At 45.4% G+C, this 17,757-nt stretch overlaps 2 protein-coding genes across 2 annotated transcripts; both read left to right on the top strand.

Moving 5' to 3' along the window:
• Positions 1–6,432: 6,432 nt before the first annotated feature.
• On the top strand, positions 6,433–6,837 carry LOC109941898 (two-component response regulator ORR6-like). Its single transcript, XM_020543149.1, has one exon. The coding sequence runs from the start codon at positions 6,433–6,435 to the stop codon at positions 6,835–6,837; it is 405 nt and encodes a 134-aa protein (XP_020398738.1).
• A 2,429-nt stretch (positions 6,838–9,266) lies between these two features.
• LOC103636015 (transcription factor LATE FLOWERING) lies at positions 9,267–11,660 on the top strand. Its single transcript, XM_008658379.3, has 2 exons — positions 9,267–9,814; positions 10,024–11,660. Exon 2 carries the CDS (start codon positions 10,040–10,042, stop codon positions 11,330–11,332), a length of 1,293 nt encoding a protein of 430 aa, XP_008656601.1. The 5' UTR covers positions 9,267–9,814; positions 10,024–10,039; the 3' UTR covers positions 11,333–11,660.
• The last annotated feature ends 6,097 nt before the right edge of the window (positions 11,661–17,757 follow it).

The following is a 17,757-nucleotide window of genomic DNA, read 5'->3' as shown; positions in this document are numbered from 1 at the left end:
CGCTCCGACTGCTGTGCCACTCGACAGAGTGAGGCTGACAGCGGCCAAGTCCGGCCTCGGGCGCCATAGGAAACTCCGCCTCGCCCGACCCCAGGGCTCGGACTCGGCCTCGGCTCTGGAAGACGACGAACTCCGCCTCGCCCGACCCCAGGGCTCGGACTCGGCCTCGGCTCTAGAAGACGACAAACTCCGCCTCGCCCGACCCTAGGGCTCGGACTCGGCCTCAGACCCGGAAGACGACGAACTCCGCCTCACCCGACCCCAGGGCTCGGACTCGGCCTCGGCCCCGGAAGACGACGAACTCCGCCTCGCCCGACCCCAGGGCTCGGACTCAGCCTTGGCCTCAGACGATGGTCTCCGCCTCGCCCGACCCCAGGGCTCGGACTCAGCCTTGGCCTTAGACGATGGTCTCCGCCTCGCCCGACCTAGGGCTCGGACTCGACCTCGACCTCGGAAGACAGACTCGACCTCGACCTCGGAGGAGCCTCCGCTTCGCCCGACCCAGGGCTCAGACCGACCACATCATAGGGGGGCCATCATTATCCTACCCCTAGCTAGCTCAGGCTACGGGGAACAAGACTGGCGTCCCATCTGGCTCACCCCGGTAAACAAATAATGATGGCGCCCCGCGTGCTCTATGACGACGGCGGCTATCAGCCCCTTACGGAAGCAAGGAGACGTCAGCAAGGACTCGACAGCCCCGACAGCTGTCCTTCCGCAAGGCTCCAGCGCTCCTCCGATGGCCACGACATCACATGAACAGGGTGCCAAGACCTCTCCGGCTGCCACGACGGCATGTACTTAGGGCACTAGCTCCTCTCTGCTAGACACGTTAGCACACTGCTACATCTCCTATTGTACACCTGGGCCCTCTCCTTACGCCTATAAAAGGAAGGTCCAGGGCACTCGTACGAGAAGGTTGGCCGGGCGGGAGGACGGGACGGCGCGTGCAGGCCTCTCGCCCCCTCCCACGCGGACGCTTGTAACCCCCTACTGCAAGCGCACCCGACCTGGGCACGAGACAAACACAAAGGCCGCGGGTTTCCCCTTTACGCCTGTCTCCTTGTTTCCCCCCTCCGTGCTCCGTCTCGCGTCGACCTATCTGGGCTGGGGCACGCGGCGACAATTTACTCGTCGGTCCAGGGACCCCCCGGGGTCAAAACGCCGACAATATGATTGCCCTACTTTGGCTACACTAACTCTAAGCCTATCTCAAAATAGTTCAGCCATCTCTTCCCTAATTTTGTCCATTGCGCCCGGTGATAGACCAACAGACCCTAGGCTGTGGGCTCATTTGGCCGGGCGTTGCTATGCCGACCTTCTTGCTGTGATCGATCGAGAACGTTGATCGGCCTAAGATCATATGGTGCGTTGTAGTTTAAATAAGTAGGGGTGGAACGTACTGCTACTATGGTTTGTAATAAATTGGCGTATAGTGTGCAACAGTAGGTTCTGTGTATGTGTATTCGGACTGTTCGGCCCAGGCATGCAGACGGTCGGGCATGATGCCAAACTGTCCGATGTCCAGTTGTGTTTGCTACTATCAGGGCGCCATGTGGTGATCCTGGTGCAACCTAGGACTATCCGATAGGGAAAGCCAGATGGTCTGGGTAAGGGTAGGACTATCCGGGCAAAGGCTCGGACGGTCCGACCGTGTCTAGGGCGCCGATTTACCAAGCAGGGACGGTGGTGATGCTATTTTCCCTAGATATTAGTTCATCGGCATACCATAAAATGGTTGGGGCTGCGAATCCCCATTTGTTACCGATGTATTATACAAAGGCATCCTATTACTAGTTTCAAATGATGTTAAACTAGGAGCAACAGATTTCTCCAACGATAGTGTTAATTTTCTAATTGATTCTTCTAACCCTCTAATCTGTTGTTTCATTTGATTCTGTTGCTGATCTACATAGTGTTTAATAGATTGGATGTCGTTGGGTTCACTCACATTGGGAATTTGAAGCAAAGATAGAAGAGATGTGATCTCGATCTCTCTATGTTTAACAACCTTCTTTTGGCGATCTACCGTGAATTGTGACAAGAATTTCTCTTTCGTCTGACGCATGCAGTTTTCGCATTGCTATTGCTCATCGGCCGATATGCTTTCATCGACCAGCTTCAAGATATTGTATAGGGAGATATTGGGGTGATCTTTAGAACCAACCATTTGAGGGCCTAATTTTTAGTAGACCTAGACACCTATTCCTCAGCGGAATTGCCAAAAAGTGTGTTGACGTCGATCTGGGTGTCAAACATCGGGAGATGAATCGCCTGGCGGTGCTCTCTGCAGAAGCATAGACGGTCCGCAACATAGGGTCAGATGGTCCACAACCTGGCGCAAGAGCCATTGCTTCTCTACGTATGTCCAGACGGTTCGTGCCTAGGGCTCAAACGGTCCGCAATGGAGCAGAGGGTCATCTTCTTCGCAGCAGGCCTAGTTCTCGCCTCCTTGGAGGGACCCGACTAGGGAGGAGAGATCCTAGGGTGTATCTTGGGGTCAGCAGGCTACCAAGACGCCTCTTGTCAACGTAGAGACAAAGAGAGGTGAAGATTCGAGGTAGAAGAAGGGTAAACTAGGGCTAAACAAGGGCTACTCCTAACGCATAAGGTAAAAACGATAAGTAGAATTGACTAGATCGATTGTGGGGGTTCAATCGGCCGTACCCCTTCATCTATATAAAGGTGGAATCTGGACCCATTACAAGTCGGTTTTCGAGTTAATCCTGTAGGTTTTGCTTACATATCCCGCTAGAAACTCGGAACCTTAACTAATTCTGCACATGCGCGGAAAGTCCACGTAGCAACCGTAGACCGTCCGAAACGCTGATTGTTCAGCCTATAGGGCTGGACCGTCCGATGGTTATTTTGGTTCTCAACACCCTTGCTAGTTAAAAATAAATAGAAAGTGATTTGATCTACCTTAATCCTCTCTGATCCTTATACAACCGAACAAGGCCTTAACCTTTTTGAAGGGTTATGGTTCCGGATGAACTTTTTTACTAAACTGTTTAGTTACATCAATTATTTTGACATCGTTTTTCGGTAAAAATAGATAGAACCAGAATTGTTTTGGAGAAACTATAAAATATGGTTTCTAAAAATGGCTTCGTTTTCTCTGAAAGTGCCATTGAGAGCATCTCCAACGGTGACTTATCTCACTGCCCGAAATTAAATTATACGGCTCAAACTATAAATAAATTGCTCCTACAGTGTTCTATTTTACAGAAAATGTCAAAAGAATATAGGTCACCTCCTGAAGTGCCACAAATATATTGCATCTTATTGGGTTGCCCTATATCTAGATCTAAACGAACAGACGCTTCATAAAACTTTCCTTTTCAAAAAAATGGAGCATATTAACAGGTTTTAGTTAATCACTTGATTTGGAGCTTTACTATTGAAGCTTATTTTTTATTGGTGTCCCAATTTCTATAAAATATATCTATTTTAAATTTTTATGGCATTTTATAGGGCATATTGTTGGAGATGCTCTAAAGAAGAGAGACTCTAAATAAAAACCTTTCAATTTGCTGGTATTACCACTCTTTTAGTTTTAGTTTCCTTTTCGTTCATTTCTGGGTTGTATATATAGTAGTATACTAACCGAAGACGATCTAGCTAATACTTCCTCCGTTCATAAATATATGACATCGTTGACTTTTAAAAAAACTTTGACCACTCATCTTATTTAAAAAAATAATGAGTTATCATTTATTTTTTGTGATTTGTTTTATCACTTAAGGTAGTTTATGTTTGACTTAAAATTTTATATTTTTGAATAAATATTTTGAATAAGACGTGTGGTCAAAGTTTTCGAAAAAATCAACAGTGTCATGTATTTGTCAACGGAGGTATTAAATATATAACATGTGAAAATAAACAAGTACAGTACATGTGTGACATGACAGTATGTATAGTTGTATACTGCATAGTATAGCAGACAAGGAGCAGTGGTGCCCATGAACTCCCCTCTCCTCGCTCATGCATATATATATATATATATATATATATATATATATATATATATATATATATATATATATATATATATATATATATAAGGAAGAGGTAATGGAAGTCCTGGGCTTCCCCTACTAATGGAAGCTCCAGCTAAGACGCGGTCGACCTAACACCCGCGTGCTTGCGTCAGCCATGCAGTCGACAGCCAAGAATCCAGTACGATAAGCGTAAGGCAATATATATATATATATATATATATATATATATATATATATATATATATATATATATATATATATATATATATATATATGGATAAAGATGCGTAAACCATGCATAAAGGAATCTTTTGACGCCCGAATCACGTGGAACAAATATGACACTATGGACAGCGTTTACGACTGCGTAATGTCATGTACTTGACAACATAAATCATGCAGTATGTGGTTCTGGTTCTGGCTCGGGCGGATTCCAGAGTAAACCGTGAGCTAAAACAGCGTAAATGAGTACGAAATTTAGCGTAAATCATATATCTGTTTTGTAACAGCAAATGGGGCCTAAAATTACGGCGTGAAAATCACATGCAGCCGATCGTGCGCGGTTCCTGGCTCAGGTCGATTCCAGTGTAAAACGTGAGCTAAAACAACGTAAATGAGTACGAAATTTATCGTAAATCCTATATCTGTTTTGTAACAGCAAACGGAGCCCAAAATTACGGAGTGAAAATCGCGTGCAGCCGATCGTGCGCGGGTTCTGGCTCGGGCGGATTCCAGCGTAGAACGTGAGCTAAAACAACGTAAATGAATATGAAATTTAGCGTAAATCCTATATCTGTTTTGTAACAGCAAAAGGGGCCCAAAATTACGGCGTGAAAATCGCGTGCAGCCGATCGTGCTAGGGTTCTGGCTCGGGTGGATTTAATCATAAAACGTGAACCAAAATAGCGTGAATGAATACGAAATTTACGTAAATTATAGACCTATTTCGTAACAGCGAATGGGCCCAAAAATTACGGCGTGAAAATTGCGCACGTTCGATCGTGCACGAATTCTGCTCGGTCAAATTTCAGCGTAAAACGTGAACCAAAACAGCGTAAATGGGTACAAATTTTAGCGTACATCATCAATTTATTTCGTAACGATGAATAGGGCCTAAATTACGGTGAGGCGCGGGTCGAATTCCTCCAGGCAGCGGGTGATGCGGGTGGGCACGTTCTCCGACGACATGATGACGACGAGGATGTCCCTGAGCGCCGCTGACTCCTTGACGCGCTTGAGCAGCTCGTACCCAGTCATCCCAGGCACCACCACCTTCCTGCTGTTGTTGGCCTTTGGCGCAGGGGACGGCGCCACAGACGCTGGAGCGACAGCGGTGGTGGCCATCGCAGAGACGAACTGGACAAACGCCGTTGCCATCGGGCCTAGGGTGCGCTGCCGTCGTCCGTCCGCTTCGAGAACACCGTCGCCGCTTGCGCGCCCGCCTCGGGAGCGTCGCTGTCGCTCGTTTCTGGTGGAGCGCCACCGTCGGTCGCCTGCCTCGGGGCGGCACCGCTGCTGGCCCCTAGGATCACCGGCGCTCGCACGCCCGAGGGAACCGCCGCCGCCGCTAAAACCTAATCCCTTGCGGCGTGGGGGTGTTTTTATAGTGGCGGCGTGGGACTGGATAACTGCGAGCGCGTGGGTGGGATCGTGGACCCTATGCACGTAATATGCGGGACGAAATCTACGCGATGGCTCATAGATTTGCATAAATTGTTACATATATCAACATAACTCGTATTATAATTTGTCGTAAGCAGTTAGGTATAATAAGTCACAAAGGGTCTGGTGCGGTCTGCACACCTGGTCGGTACGTGGTTGGGGCTTCCTACAGTTAAACAAAGCCTAGAGCTCTCTCTCTCTCTCTCTCTCTCTCTCTCTATATATATATATATATATATATATATATATATATATATATATATATATATATATATATATATATATATATATACCTGGGCTCTATTTAACGGCAGGAAGCCCCGACCAGGTGCGCAGACCACACCGGACCTTTTTTGGTTTATTGTACCTAACTGTGCTTACGCTAAATTATAATACGAGTTATGCTGATGTGTGTATCAGTTTATGCAAATATAGTCTGCGCATATTACGTGCATCGGGCCCACGATCCGGCCCACGCGCTCACAATTATCCAGTCCCACGCCGCCACTATAAAAACACCCCCACGCCGCCAGGGATTAGGTTTTAGCGGCGGCGGCGGTTCCCTCGACCGTGCGAGCGGTGGTGATCCTGGGGGCCAGCAGCGGTGTCGCCTCGAGGCAGGCGACCGACGGCGGCGCTCCACCAGGAACGAGCGACAACGACGCTCCGAGGCAGGCGGGCAAGCGGTGACGGCGCTGTCGAAGCAGACGGACGACGACAACGCACCCTAGGCCCGGCGACAACGACGGTTGTCCCGTCCGTCTCTGCGATGGCCACCGCCGCCGCCGCTCCAGCATCTGTGGCGCCGTCCCTTGCACCCAAGGCCAACGACAGCAGGAAGGCAGTGGTGCCCGTGGACGCGTCGGAGCTGGAGAAGCACGTGCTGGCGGTGGACGACAAATCCGTGGACCGTGCCGCGATCGCCAGGATCCTGCGCGGCTCTAGGTACAGGGTGACCGCCGTGGAGTCGGCGACGCGCGCGCTGGAGTTGCTCGCGATGGGCCTACTCCCCGACGTCAGCATGATCATCACCGACTACTGGATGCCTAGGATGACCGGGTACGAGCTGCTCAAGCGCGTTAAGGAGTCGGCGGCGCTCAGGGGCATCTACGTCGTCATCATGTCGTCTAAGACCATCGTGATTTATACATTTTCAAACAAAATTTTACGATAGATCTTATTGCATTTTACGCTTCCACTAAAAAGCAAGTGCCACATTCGTCGTTACAAAACAGATCATTGATTTACGCTAAAATTCGTATCCATTTACGCTGTTTCGGATCACGTTTTATGCTTAAATCCACCTGACCTAGAACCCGAGCACGATCGGAGCGCGATTTTCACGTCGTAATTTAGGTCACATTCGTCGTTACGAAATAGATTGATGATGTACGATAAAATTTGTACCCATTTACGTTGTTTGGTTCACGTTTTACGCTGAAATTTGACCAAGCCAAAATCCGTGCACGATCGAACGTGATCAATTTTCACGCCGTAATTTTCGGACCCCGTTCGCTGTTACGAAATATGTCTATAATTTACGTAAATTTTGTATTCATTTACGTTATGTCGATTCACGTTTTATGATTAAATCCACCCGAGCCAGAACCCTAGCACGATCGGCTGCACACGATTTTCACGCCGTAATTTTGGGTCTCGTTTGATGTTACAAAACAGATATAGGATTTACGCTCAATTTCGTATTCATTTACGCTGTTTTAGCTCATGTTTTACGCCGGAATCTGCCCTAGCAAGAACCCGCGCACGATTGGGTGTACGCGATTTTCACGCCGTAATTTTGGGCTTCGTTTGCTGTTACAAAACAGATATATGATTTACGCTAGATTTCGTACTCATTGACGCTGTTTTAGCTCACGTTTTACGCTGGAATCCGCCCGAGCAGAACCCGCGAACTGCGGCTGTAAATTAAAATTTATTTCCTTATACTAATGCTCTTCAAACCGTAACTGTCCCTTTATTTGCGCGATTATGCAGCACATCTTTCCTTATCAAACCGGTCAAGATTTATATAATGCATGGTTTATGCTATCATGTTACACATCGTTATGCAGTCGTAAACGGTGTGCACATGGTAATATTCGTTTCCGTGAGTCGAGGTACAAAAGATTTCTTCTATGCATGATTTATGCACATTACTACATATATTTATGCGTGCGTATATCTCCTGACACGTATCACCCGGGATTCGTGGCTATCATCTGCATAGCTGATGCAAGCACGCGTACACTGGGCCGACCGCGACCTGGCTGGGGCTTCCCCCACTAACGGAAGCCCAGGGCTTCCATTATCTCTTCCCTATATATATATATATATATATATATATATATATATATATATATATATATATATATATATATATATATATATATATATATATATATATATATATATATATATATATACTCAGTTTTTTTTTGAAAAAAGGAAACATTGGTACGCTTTGACCGATCCCTTTCTCGCACTTAATCATAATGAAATCATAGCGATGCAACTGGATAGATGCACCTAATTCGTTAATAGTACATATCTTCTTCGTTAAGTACTACGACAATTGTCGTCAAAAGTTAGGACACATTTGGTTCCTGCTTTAATTTAGGGGCTAAAGTTTAGTTATGATACTAAAGTTTTAGTCTCTATCTAATTGTTTAGTTATAGGAACTAAAATTATTCAAAACGCATTAAATGAATTATAAGAGAACCAAAATACTCTTAGCATTCTTCCACCATTAGTGCAACTGAAATAAGAGAGTGACAAAACCTGAAATTTATATGGTTTTAGTACTTTTTTAGTCACTCATTGAGGGACTAGAGACTAAAACAGTTTAGTCCCTATTTTAATCTTACCGTTTGGCAATTTAGAGAGTAAATAAGACTAAAATAGAAAGACTAATGTTTAACCTCTCAAACCAAATGGGAACTTAGTTGAAGTAATCAAGCCGCAGATCCCTGCCCAGCTATTCGATATAGGTCTATATATCCCTTGGAGTAAAGGTAGTAGCGTGCTTGTCCCTCTCCCTAACAAGATAGTTGTTGTACAACAAGTTAAGAGGTTTGGCATTGTAGCTAGCTAGCTAGGGTGTGTCTAGGCAGCGAGTAGCACTGTGCTGACTGCCGATTTAAAGGGAAACGCTAGCTGCTAGAGATAGCCCAGAGCTTATCTTTCAGAACCCAGTTATTATTGAGACCATGCATTAATTAGAGCTGCACACCAAAGTGAGTGGTACTGCACTTAAAGTCCGGGACAGCAGCTAGTATATGCTGATCAAGGTAGCTAAGCTTTGCTAGATGATGCGTGTGTGCATCTATCACTGCACAAAAGTGTGTGCATAGTGAGGGACCATGTACTCTACTGTTGTAAGTGTGTGTGCATGATTTTTTTATATATACTCTCTCCGTCTTAAAATAGTACTCGTTTTAGAGTGTTAATGGATTCATACAATATTTGGTCAAACCGGATGTGGACGTGGCGTGCCACCTTAATGAAAGCTCAAGGACCCAAGTGATTTCAAAGTGGCACGCCAGGTCGGTGTCTGGTTTAAGCAAAACTGACGCCTTTTGGATGGTTTTACACGGGCTGATAAAACTAGAGAACCCGTCTTCTAAATTTGATGACCTAAGTGACATAGCGTGCTAAATTTGAGGACCGCTAGCTGACAGGTGCTGTATTTTACTCCATCCTAGCTATTCCTTGGTTGCCTTCTTTATAAGAGCATACTCCTCCCCACTGCAGCCTTTTGCTACTGCATGCACACAAGAGAGAGAGACGATTAAATTGCTCCCACAGCAAATCCAAAAGTTGAGCCCTGAGTAGCTCGCCGCAGCGGGCAGGGCATCTTGTCCCGTTGCTCTTTCCTTGATCGTCCATCCATGCATCCATGGACCACGGTGCTTTTGCAGCTGCAGCAAGGCTCTCCCCTCCGGCTACTATAGCGGTTACTAGTGCGTGAATGCTCCTTCTGCACCTCGCTTGCCATATACCTTGCATCAGCAGCAGCTACCCAGCAGCTCGATCGCGCTCCCGCGAGTACACTAGAAGATGAACAGTGCAGTGGAAGTGTAGTGGAGTTGCAGCCATTATCGATCGCCACCACACTGCTCCTACTCATCACCTGCAGCACCTAGATCAAGAGGTATGTACTGTATGTTGCAATAATATTTTTTTCACACACGTTCTTCATCATCGATTTAATGCATGTTTATATATGTTACACGGCTTTCTTCCACCTTTGCACGCGTTCTGTTTGATCTCTGCATATACTCGCATCATGTGTTTCCTTGTCAGATCAGATAATTAACTTGCACATACTTATCACGCCGCCGATCCATCGTTTCTGCCTAGGTCTGATTCTTCCAAGATGGATCATAACTTCAGCGATATGATCTCGAGCGAGAGCGCATGGAGCGGCGGCGTGGGTGCCGGCGACGGCGCGGGAAGCGGCATGACGGTGCTGGAGAGGCTGGTGCTCGACGAGGCGCTGGCAGCGGCGATCCTGGAGCTGCAGGGCATCCAGCAGGCGCCCGCCTGCGCGGGCAAGGAGGTAGTAATGGTAGCGGAGCCGACGGCCGGTGGTGGCGTGGTTGGGGAGGCCGCTGTTGCCTTCCCCTCGATGGGGATGGCGACGCCAACGCCCGCCTACGCGGACGTTGACGCGGATGTCCTGCAGCGACAGCAGCATCACCATCGCCATCACGGCGCGATGGGGATGCCTCCCGACTACGACCTCACACCAGCAACACCCGCTGTCACGGTAACTGCTGTGCCGCCCGCGTTCACATCCGCCGCAGCATACAGCGGAGGCAACTTCGTCGTCGGACAATCGCCGGCGGTCTTCTCCACCAGCAACGAGACGACAGCAACGGCGGCGGCCGTGACCTCGACGACGAGCCTGAATTGTGAACAAGGCGGCGGAGGCGGTGGTGGCCGAAGGCAACGCCGGGCCAACAGGAAGAGGAAGGCCGCCGCCGAGCGGTCACCGGTGGCGGCGGCACAGGAGAGCACCCTGTGCAGCCTCCTGGCGTCCACCACCACCGCGGGCGAAGGCGGCATCCAGATCGCATTCAGCAACGCCGCCGCCGCCGCCAAGAGATCAGCCAAGCCGTCGTCGCTGAGTAGCAGCGGCTCGTCGAGCATCAGCTTCGACGGGCGGAACCCCGAGACGAACTGCGGCGGCGTCGACGACCCCATGTACGAGCCGGACACGGAGGCGCTGGCGCAGGTGAAGGAGATGATCTACCGCGCGGCCGCGATGCGCCCCGTCTCCCTCGGCTCCGAGGAGGACGCAGGCGAGCGCCCGCGCCGGCGCAACGTGCGCATCTCGTCCGACCCGCAGACGGTGGCGGCGCGGCAGCGGCGGGAGCGCATCAGCGAGCGCCTCCGCGTGCTGCAGAAGCTCGTCCCGGGCGGCGCCAAGATGGACACCGCCTCCATGCTGGACGAGGCCGCCAGCTACCTCCGCTTCCTCCAGTCCCAGGTCCGGGAGCTGCAAACCCTAGACCGCCGGAACTACGGTCTAACGACTGCGGATAATAATGCCAGCAGAGCCACCGCCACCATGGCTGCTTCTGGGCCACTGATGAGCTACAACAATGGCCACGGTGCCTTGCCGGCCTTCACGTTCCCGGCAGCAGCTGGCGAAACCCTATACTAGCAGGAGGAGGAGGAGGCGTTTTGATCGACCAGCTGAACTAATCATCTAATTTAGTTGGATGGTGATAGATTTGTAACACGCGCGCATGCCATGTTGTTGTTAACTTTCTTTTAACGTTTTTTTGTCCAATATGTGCATGCATGAGAGACCATCCATCTTATGAAATGGAGTATTTCATCATCATTAGCAGCTCAAGGACTAGGTAGACGATGATGATGGAACCAATCAAATGAAAGGATGATGCAAAAGTTGGCTTAATATTAACTACTCTAGTTCGTTATAAACTCTCTCTTTTCCTTTTAATAAGGAGAAAACAAATTAAAATCTCCCTTTGAATACCAAATAAACCTAGTGCAGGGAATGCTTGTGCATCATGCATGTCTTGAAACTTGATTTGGAGATTGATATGAGTAAATTAAAGTGTCTCCCTCTTCGCCGAGCACAAGTAAAAGGTCTTGGAAAGTTTGCGCCTTTTCCCGAACTAGCTTTTCTAGGGTTATCGAGTCTAAGCAGCAGCTTAGTCGTCTCCCATCTTTTCATGTGCGTGCATGAATCCATGCAAAGCTGCGTATATGTGCTTTCCAGTGCGTTCGTGTGTGCTGCCGGAGCTTTCCAAGTCTCTCGATCCAAATGGTGATGCGATGCGAGGAGATGAGAGAGGGGTCAGGTCGTACTTGCAACTCTCCAAACACCATCATGGCGCCTTTCTAACACGCATTATTATTAAGCTGCTGCTGCTGCTACGCCTGTGATCTTATTTATTAGCTTATCTTATTTATTATTCGTGCATGCGTGCCGAAACCCTAGCAAAGGCGATTCAAGGTTATGATAGGGCTATCATTGCTCGCTTTCTTCCCGGCGGCGTCGTCGTCGTCGTCGTCTTCGATCGGAGGGAAGGCATCGCAGCAAAGCAAAAGCAGAGACGATAAAGCGTGGCCTTGCTACTGCTAATGGTACGGTATTTTAATGGCGTCGCCGGACCGGAGGGCGAGGAGAGAGAGGAGGATGGAGCCTCGTGTGTCACGGCGACGACGCCGGTGCCGGTGCCGGTGCGTCGAGCCCCCAACGGCCATGGCCGGCCGGGGTCAGCTTTTTAGACAGGCCTGCCTGGCAAGCTGCAGGAGGGAGACAGACACGCACACTGCATCAAGCATCAAAAGGGATGTAAAGGAATCATTCCCTTTCCCTTTTCATTCAACCCACCGCTTTGTTTAAAAGGCAACGAAAACGGGGCCGCCCTGCCTTTTGCTCCCCTCGGGCAGCGTGGCAAGGGTTCTTCATACATAGGATGCTGAATCTTAGTCCGATTCGTCCTACTGTTTTCCTTATTTACCATGGTGTTCTTAGCTTTGATTTGTAGGGTTAATTCTAAAGATGAGGTACAACTTATGGGTGTGATTAGATTCAATTTTGTTTCTGGCATATCATCGATTATTATGCATGGTCTCCTACTTTATGGATATTTTTTTTAGAAAATAGAATAGGTCCGATGACACTATTATTAATTGTTAATAATAATTAGAGGTGGCTACATCTTTCTAACTTTTATGAAAAATAACTAGTATTCATCAAAATTTCCTAGCATGCCTAGGAAGTAGGAAGGATTATCATAAAAACTCGGTTGATCCATCAATCATCAGTAACAGTAAGATTTCTACCATCTACTAATAGTGGTGTTGGATACCATATACACTATATATGGACATGCATGTTTGGATTCAGGGACTAATAACTATCCTATTATCTTTAAATATCAATTAGAAAGACAGAACCTATAGATTAGTTCTCGGCTAATATAAGAGCTACGGGTGGCTAAGTAGTGGTTATAGATTAACCCATAAAAATTACATGCTTAATCTACTTTCTAAAAGCAGGCTAGTTTAGTTTTTAGTTCTGTGATACTGACAGACCCTATAAGTTGTCTTGTCACACACTCACACATCAATCTGGATGTCTATGAGCGTTTCGTTCGATATAGGTTTAGCTTCGTGTCGAGTAATGGTATTGATAAATCCATGGACCTCGTGTCTGACCTTTAAGAACTAGTTGATCCAACTATAACTCAATCTAGTTCTTGAGTAGTAACAGTTACATGCGCTCCATAGAAAGAGACCGAAGGGAGGAGAAGGTGGATAGGAAACCATACCTTGCGGTCGAGGTAGAGAGACTCGTTGCACTAGTGTGAATCATCTATGCTCTAAGTAATGTTTTGTTAATTAATGATAACTATATATATATATGTGAACTAACGAATTTTTGGAGAAATAAAAATGCATGTTGGACGACGGAGAGATGAGCTTTCAGTACACGACGGTTCACTTATAGCGACCTACGGTTGGTTGCTAAAACGGCCTTCAGCGACCTACGGTTGGTCGCTAAAAACTTTTAGCGACCCATAAGGATGGTCGCTGTAAGTGCCGTCGCTAAAGGCTTTAGCGACCGACATCTTTTTAGCGACTGACTGTCTGTTGCTAATATTGTATATTTAGCGACCAACCGTGAGTTGTTGTACTATAGATTTAGCAACCAATCGTGAGTCGTTATACTATACATTTAGCATCCAACAGAAAGTTGCCCCCAGTTATAGTCGTTAATAATGATAATATACCATTAATTAGCATTCAACAACTGTTATATATACAAAAGCATCACAAATCACCAATTTTTATACACATAATCACATAGATATACAAATTTAATTAGTATTGCACAATAATAGATCCACATCACATAAACCATCAACAAGCACCACAACAAAATCATTCATAAAATCTACACATGTTATATGTTTTGCACATATTTGCAAACACTTTACAAAATCATTCACAAAGTCCTAACGCTTCAAGTGATTCGCAAAAACCTTCACAAAAGCACTCCAACTTCTTGTATCCTCTTGTTTTAAGGCACAAGCTTTGTAGGGGTTGTGATGTCACCACTTACTTGATGCTAACAAGACATTTCCTTCACCAAAGCACTTCAACACTTCGCCCATAAAAAAGATCAATTCTCTTTTTCAATTGCCTGTCTGCAAGACAAGTGATAATTGCAATAAGTAACATGATATGTTAACCAGAAGGTATGCTAGCACCAGAAACGACCAAAGAAGATGGTATGCTAGGAAAGATATTATGAAGAAGACATTCGCCCGGCTCATGAAGGAATCGCTCCCCTAGTTTTCAATCAAAATCACTTACTCGAGCAGTCGCTGATGGCGACGACGACATATAAGTTCTAGTTTACAACGAACAATTTAAAATTAAGCAACAATGATAATATATTCTGTAGCAAATAAATATAAATAAGAATGTTGAGAGATACGTTAACAAAATAAGATGAATTTACCATTGCTAATGTTAATGACATAAGTGGTACTAAAAATCTAAAACAACATGCAATTTTTACTTGTATTTAAAAAAACCACGTGAATCGTGGATTTGACAATCCGAGAGGGCCAATGGGAACATACCTTTAGGAGCTCGTTGGACTCGAGGTTGATCATGAGCTTCAACTCATATGATCAGATTTAGTGGGACCTACTGCTATGATTAATTTGCTTCTTGGTCCACCTAAATCTAGAATTTAATGAAGCTATACAAAAGAGAAGGGCTATGGGATATAGATAGTGGATTTTCACAGGAACATATAGAAGCATAAAGAAACCCTATCCATACGACAGCAATGCTTGTATGTAGACTTGCAGGCCACATGTGTCCATCGTGTGCCATAGAATAATGGACGCGCGCTGCTGTAGATTAGGAGAACCAACCAACCTATCTTGTACTCTCACTACTACAGCAAACCTCTGTACATGCGGTTTGGTTCGCCTCTACACAGGCGGTTCCAGGAACCGCTTGTGGTGCACTGCCTGTGATGTAAAACAACATCACAGGCGGTCAATCAAAAACCGCATGTGAAAGACACACATTACAGGCGGTCCAGTTCAAAGGAACCGCTTGTGATAGACACACATCACAGGCGGTTTCTTATCCTAGCCGCTTGTGTTAGCCACACATCACAGGCGGTTTTTAATATAAGTCCGACTGCATACAATATAAATCACAGACGGTTTTCAATATACAGATTCATATACAGAATTTTCAAACACAAATTATACACAGATTTCATACACAGATTCACACAGATTGCATACACATATTTATACATATCAAGTTCCATAATACACAGATTCATCCACATATCAAGTTCCATCGTCATACACAGATTTATACACATATCAAGTTCCATAGACAACTAAACATCTCAAAGTTCCATAGACAACTAAACATCTAAAGTTCCTAACTAAAGACCTAAACACTGTGTGATATTGTGTACAAACTTAGTTCTGGGAATTGTTGCAAATTTCCATTTGTATTGTAGAATAGCCCTTGTTGATGAAGAACTTCATGGCGCATAAAGTAAAGCAAGTCTCTTACAACCTTAGCCACGCCGACGGAAACCATATCTCTTTCTAACCATTCAGCATTGATCTTGGATTTAGGAACCTGCAATGAAAGCAAAAAACAAGCAGTGCTAAGAGTAATGTGATGAGCAACAATATAACATAAAAATTGCAACATAGACAATGATAGCGAACTTACATCCTCACGATTGACCATGTAATGGAAGGTGACACGACACCATTCGCATACATAATAACCGCACAGGACAGTACCCGGAGGTTGTTTGTCACCATATGGAAATAATGATATTGACAAATTAGGCTTGTCCTCTGGATGTTCGCCGCCAAGATCTTTCCAATAAAAACGGTATGCACTGCATATAAGAATAGCATTGTGAGATTAAGAATACATTTGTTAAGTTGTAATAAGTACAAGTGTACAATAATAATCATACTTCTCTAAAATCTTCAAGAAGTCATTATACGTAGCCTTTTCCATTCTCAGTGAGTCGAAGACCACGACTTTACCATCCTTTGGAAAGATCATGATACAAATGTAGTGGTCACTATATAGACATAGACGAAAACACATGTTAAGATCACGATTGCCATAATTTATAGTTCAAAATTAAACCATGTCGATAACTTACTTAAAGTGGTGCGGAGCTATTATTAAGTCCTTGCCATGTTGTACATGATTATACATGGCTCGTCCAATGTATGCCGCCATTACCTTCATTTTCTTTCTCTGATTCTGTTTGACGGCTTTCTCAAATTCAGCATCGTCCAAGTCTTTGTATTCTTCTCCATGCCTCCGAGCAACTTCTTTGTAGCGAGCTTGGGATGTCATCAACGGGTCAAGAAACCCTGTCTTAAGTTGTTTCTTCTTATCATCCATGTATTGCATCCTACGTGTAAAAGTGTTAATCGTTAGACTCTCGTTTATGTGTGCGTGTACAAAACTAACAAATATGAAAGTTTAGAGGTACTTACAAGCAAAAGAGGGTTAAGTAGTTGGTTTCCATCCTTTGTCGGTGGTACAACGACCAGAGATCGTCAAAGAATAAATGCCGCACATGATCTATATGATCATTGCTCCAAAATGCATCTTCTGGCACAACAAATGTGAAGTCCTCGAGTTTGTATTTGTTGCTAGCCATCATGTACCACTCATGCATTCTAATCTCCGGAGTCGACAACTTAGAAAGTTGCATTGTCATCAAGAACGGCCTCCCATTCACAAATTTTGGAGGAACATCCTCCTTCTTGGGTCCAAATATGGGGAGATAATAACATTGTCATGGCTATGAACAAGTCAAAGATGGGAGATAAGAACAAGTCTTATAACATAGGGTTGGGGAGCAAAGATAGGTATTCAAAAAACTTAGAAGGGAGATAAGAACAAGTCTTATAACATAGGGAGATAATAACATTGTCATGGCTATGTACTTCCATGATGTATGTGGCCATAAGCACATTTGGCCTAATGATTATCAAACAAAGATAGGTAGTCAAAAAACACTAAAAATAGACTTCATTCGAAGGATACTAACACCTTAATGGTATACAAACATTTAATCAACAGGGATAAAAGAAATAAAAAAACTGATACATGAGAAGTAATTGACAACCAAACAATAAGCAATAAGCATATTGACAATATATGTAAGTGAAAACGCCAACAGTAATTAATCTAAGCACTGATAATCAGGGATAGCCATCGATTGGGCAGTATGCATATACACAATTTGTCAATATGCACTTATGAAATATACAAAATGAAATACTCCAAGTACTTGAACTGAAATATACACTAATTCTGCTTGGCTCTTGAACTGAAATAAGAATGCATATACACAATTTGTAGAACATTGCTTGCTTGTAGCCAATGGAACCTGAACATTTCTTGCTTGTAGCCAATGGAACCTGAACATTGCTTGAACTGAATTAAGAGCTCGGGGAAGAAGAAATGGAACCTGAACTTCAACCTTATCGAGAGGAAGAAGACAGAGCTCGTGGACGGCGG

The sequence above is a fragment of the Zea mays genome, chromosome 8 (assembly GCF_902167145.1).
Source record: "Zea mays cultivar B73 chromosome 8, Zm-B73-REFERENCE-NAM-5.0, whole genome shotgun sequence".
In the NCBI taxonomy this organism is placed as follows: Eukaryota; Viridiplantae; Streptophyta; class Magnoliopsida; order Poales; family Poaceae; genus Zea; species Zea mays.
This window is presented reverse-complemented; position numbering and strand designations above follow the sequence as displayed.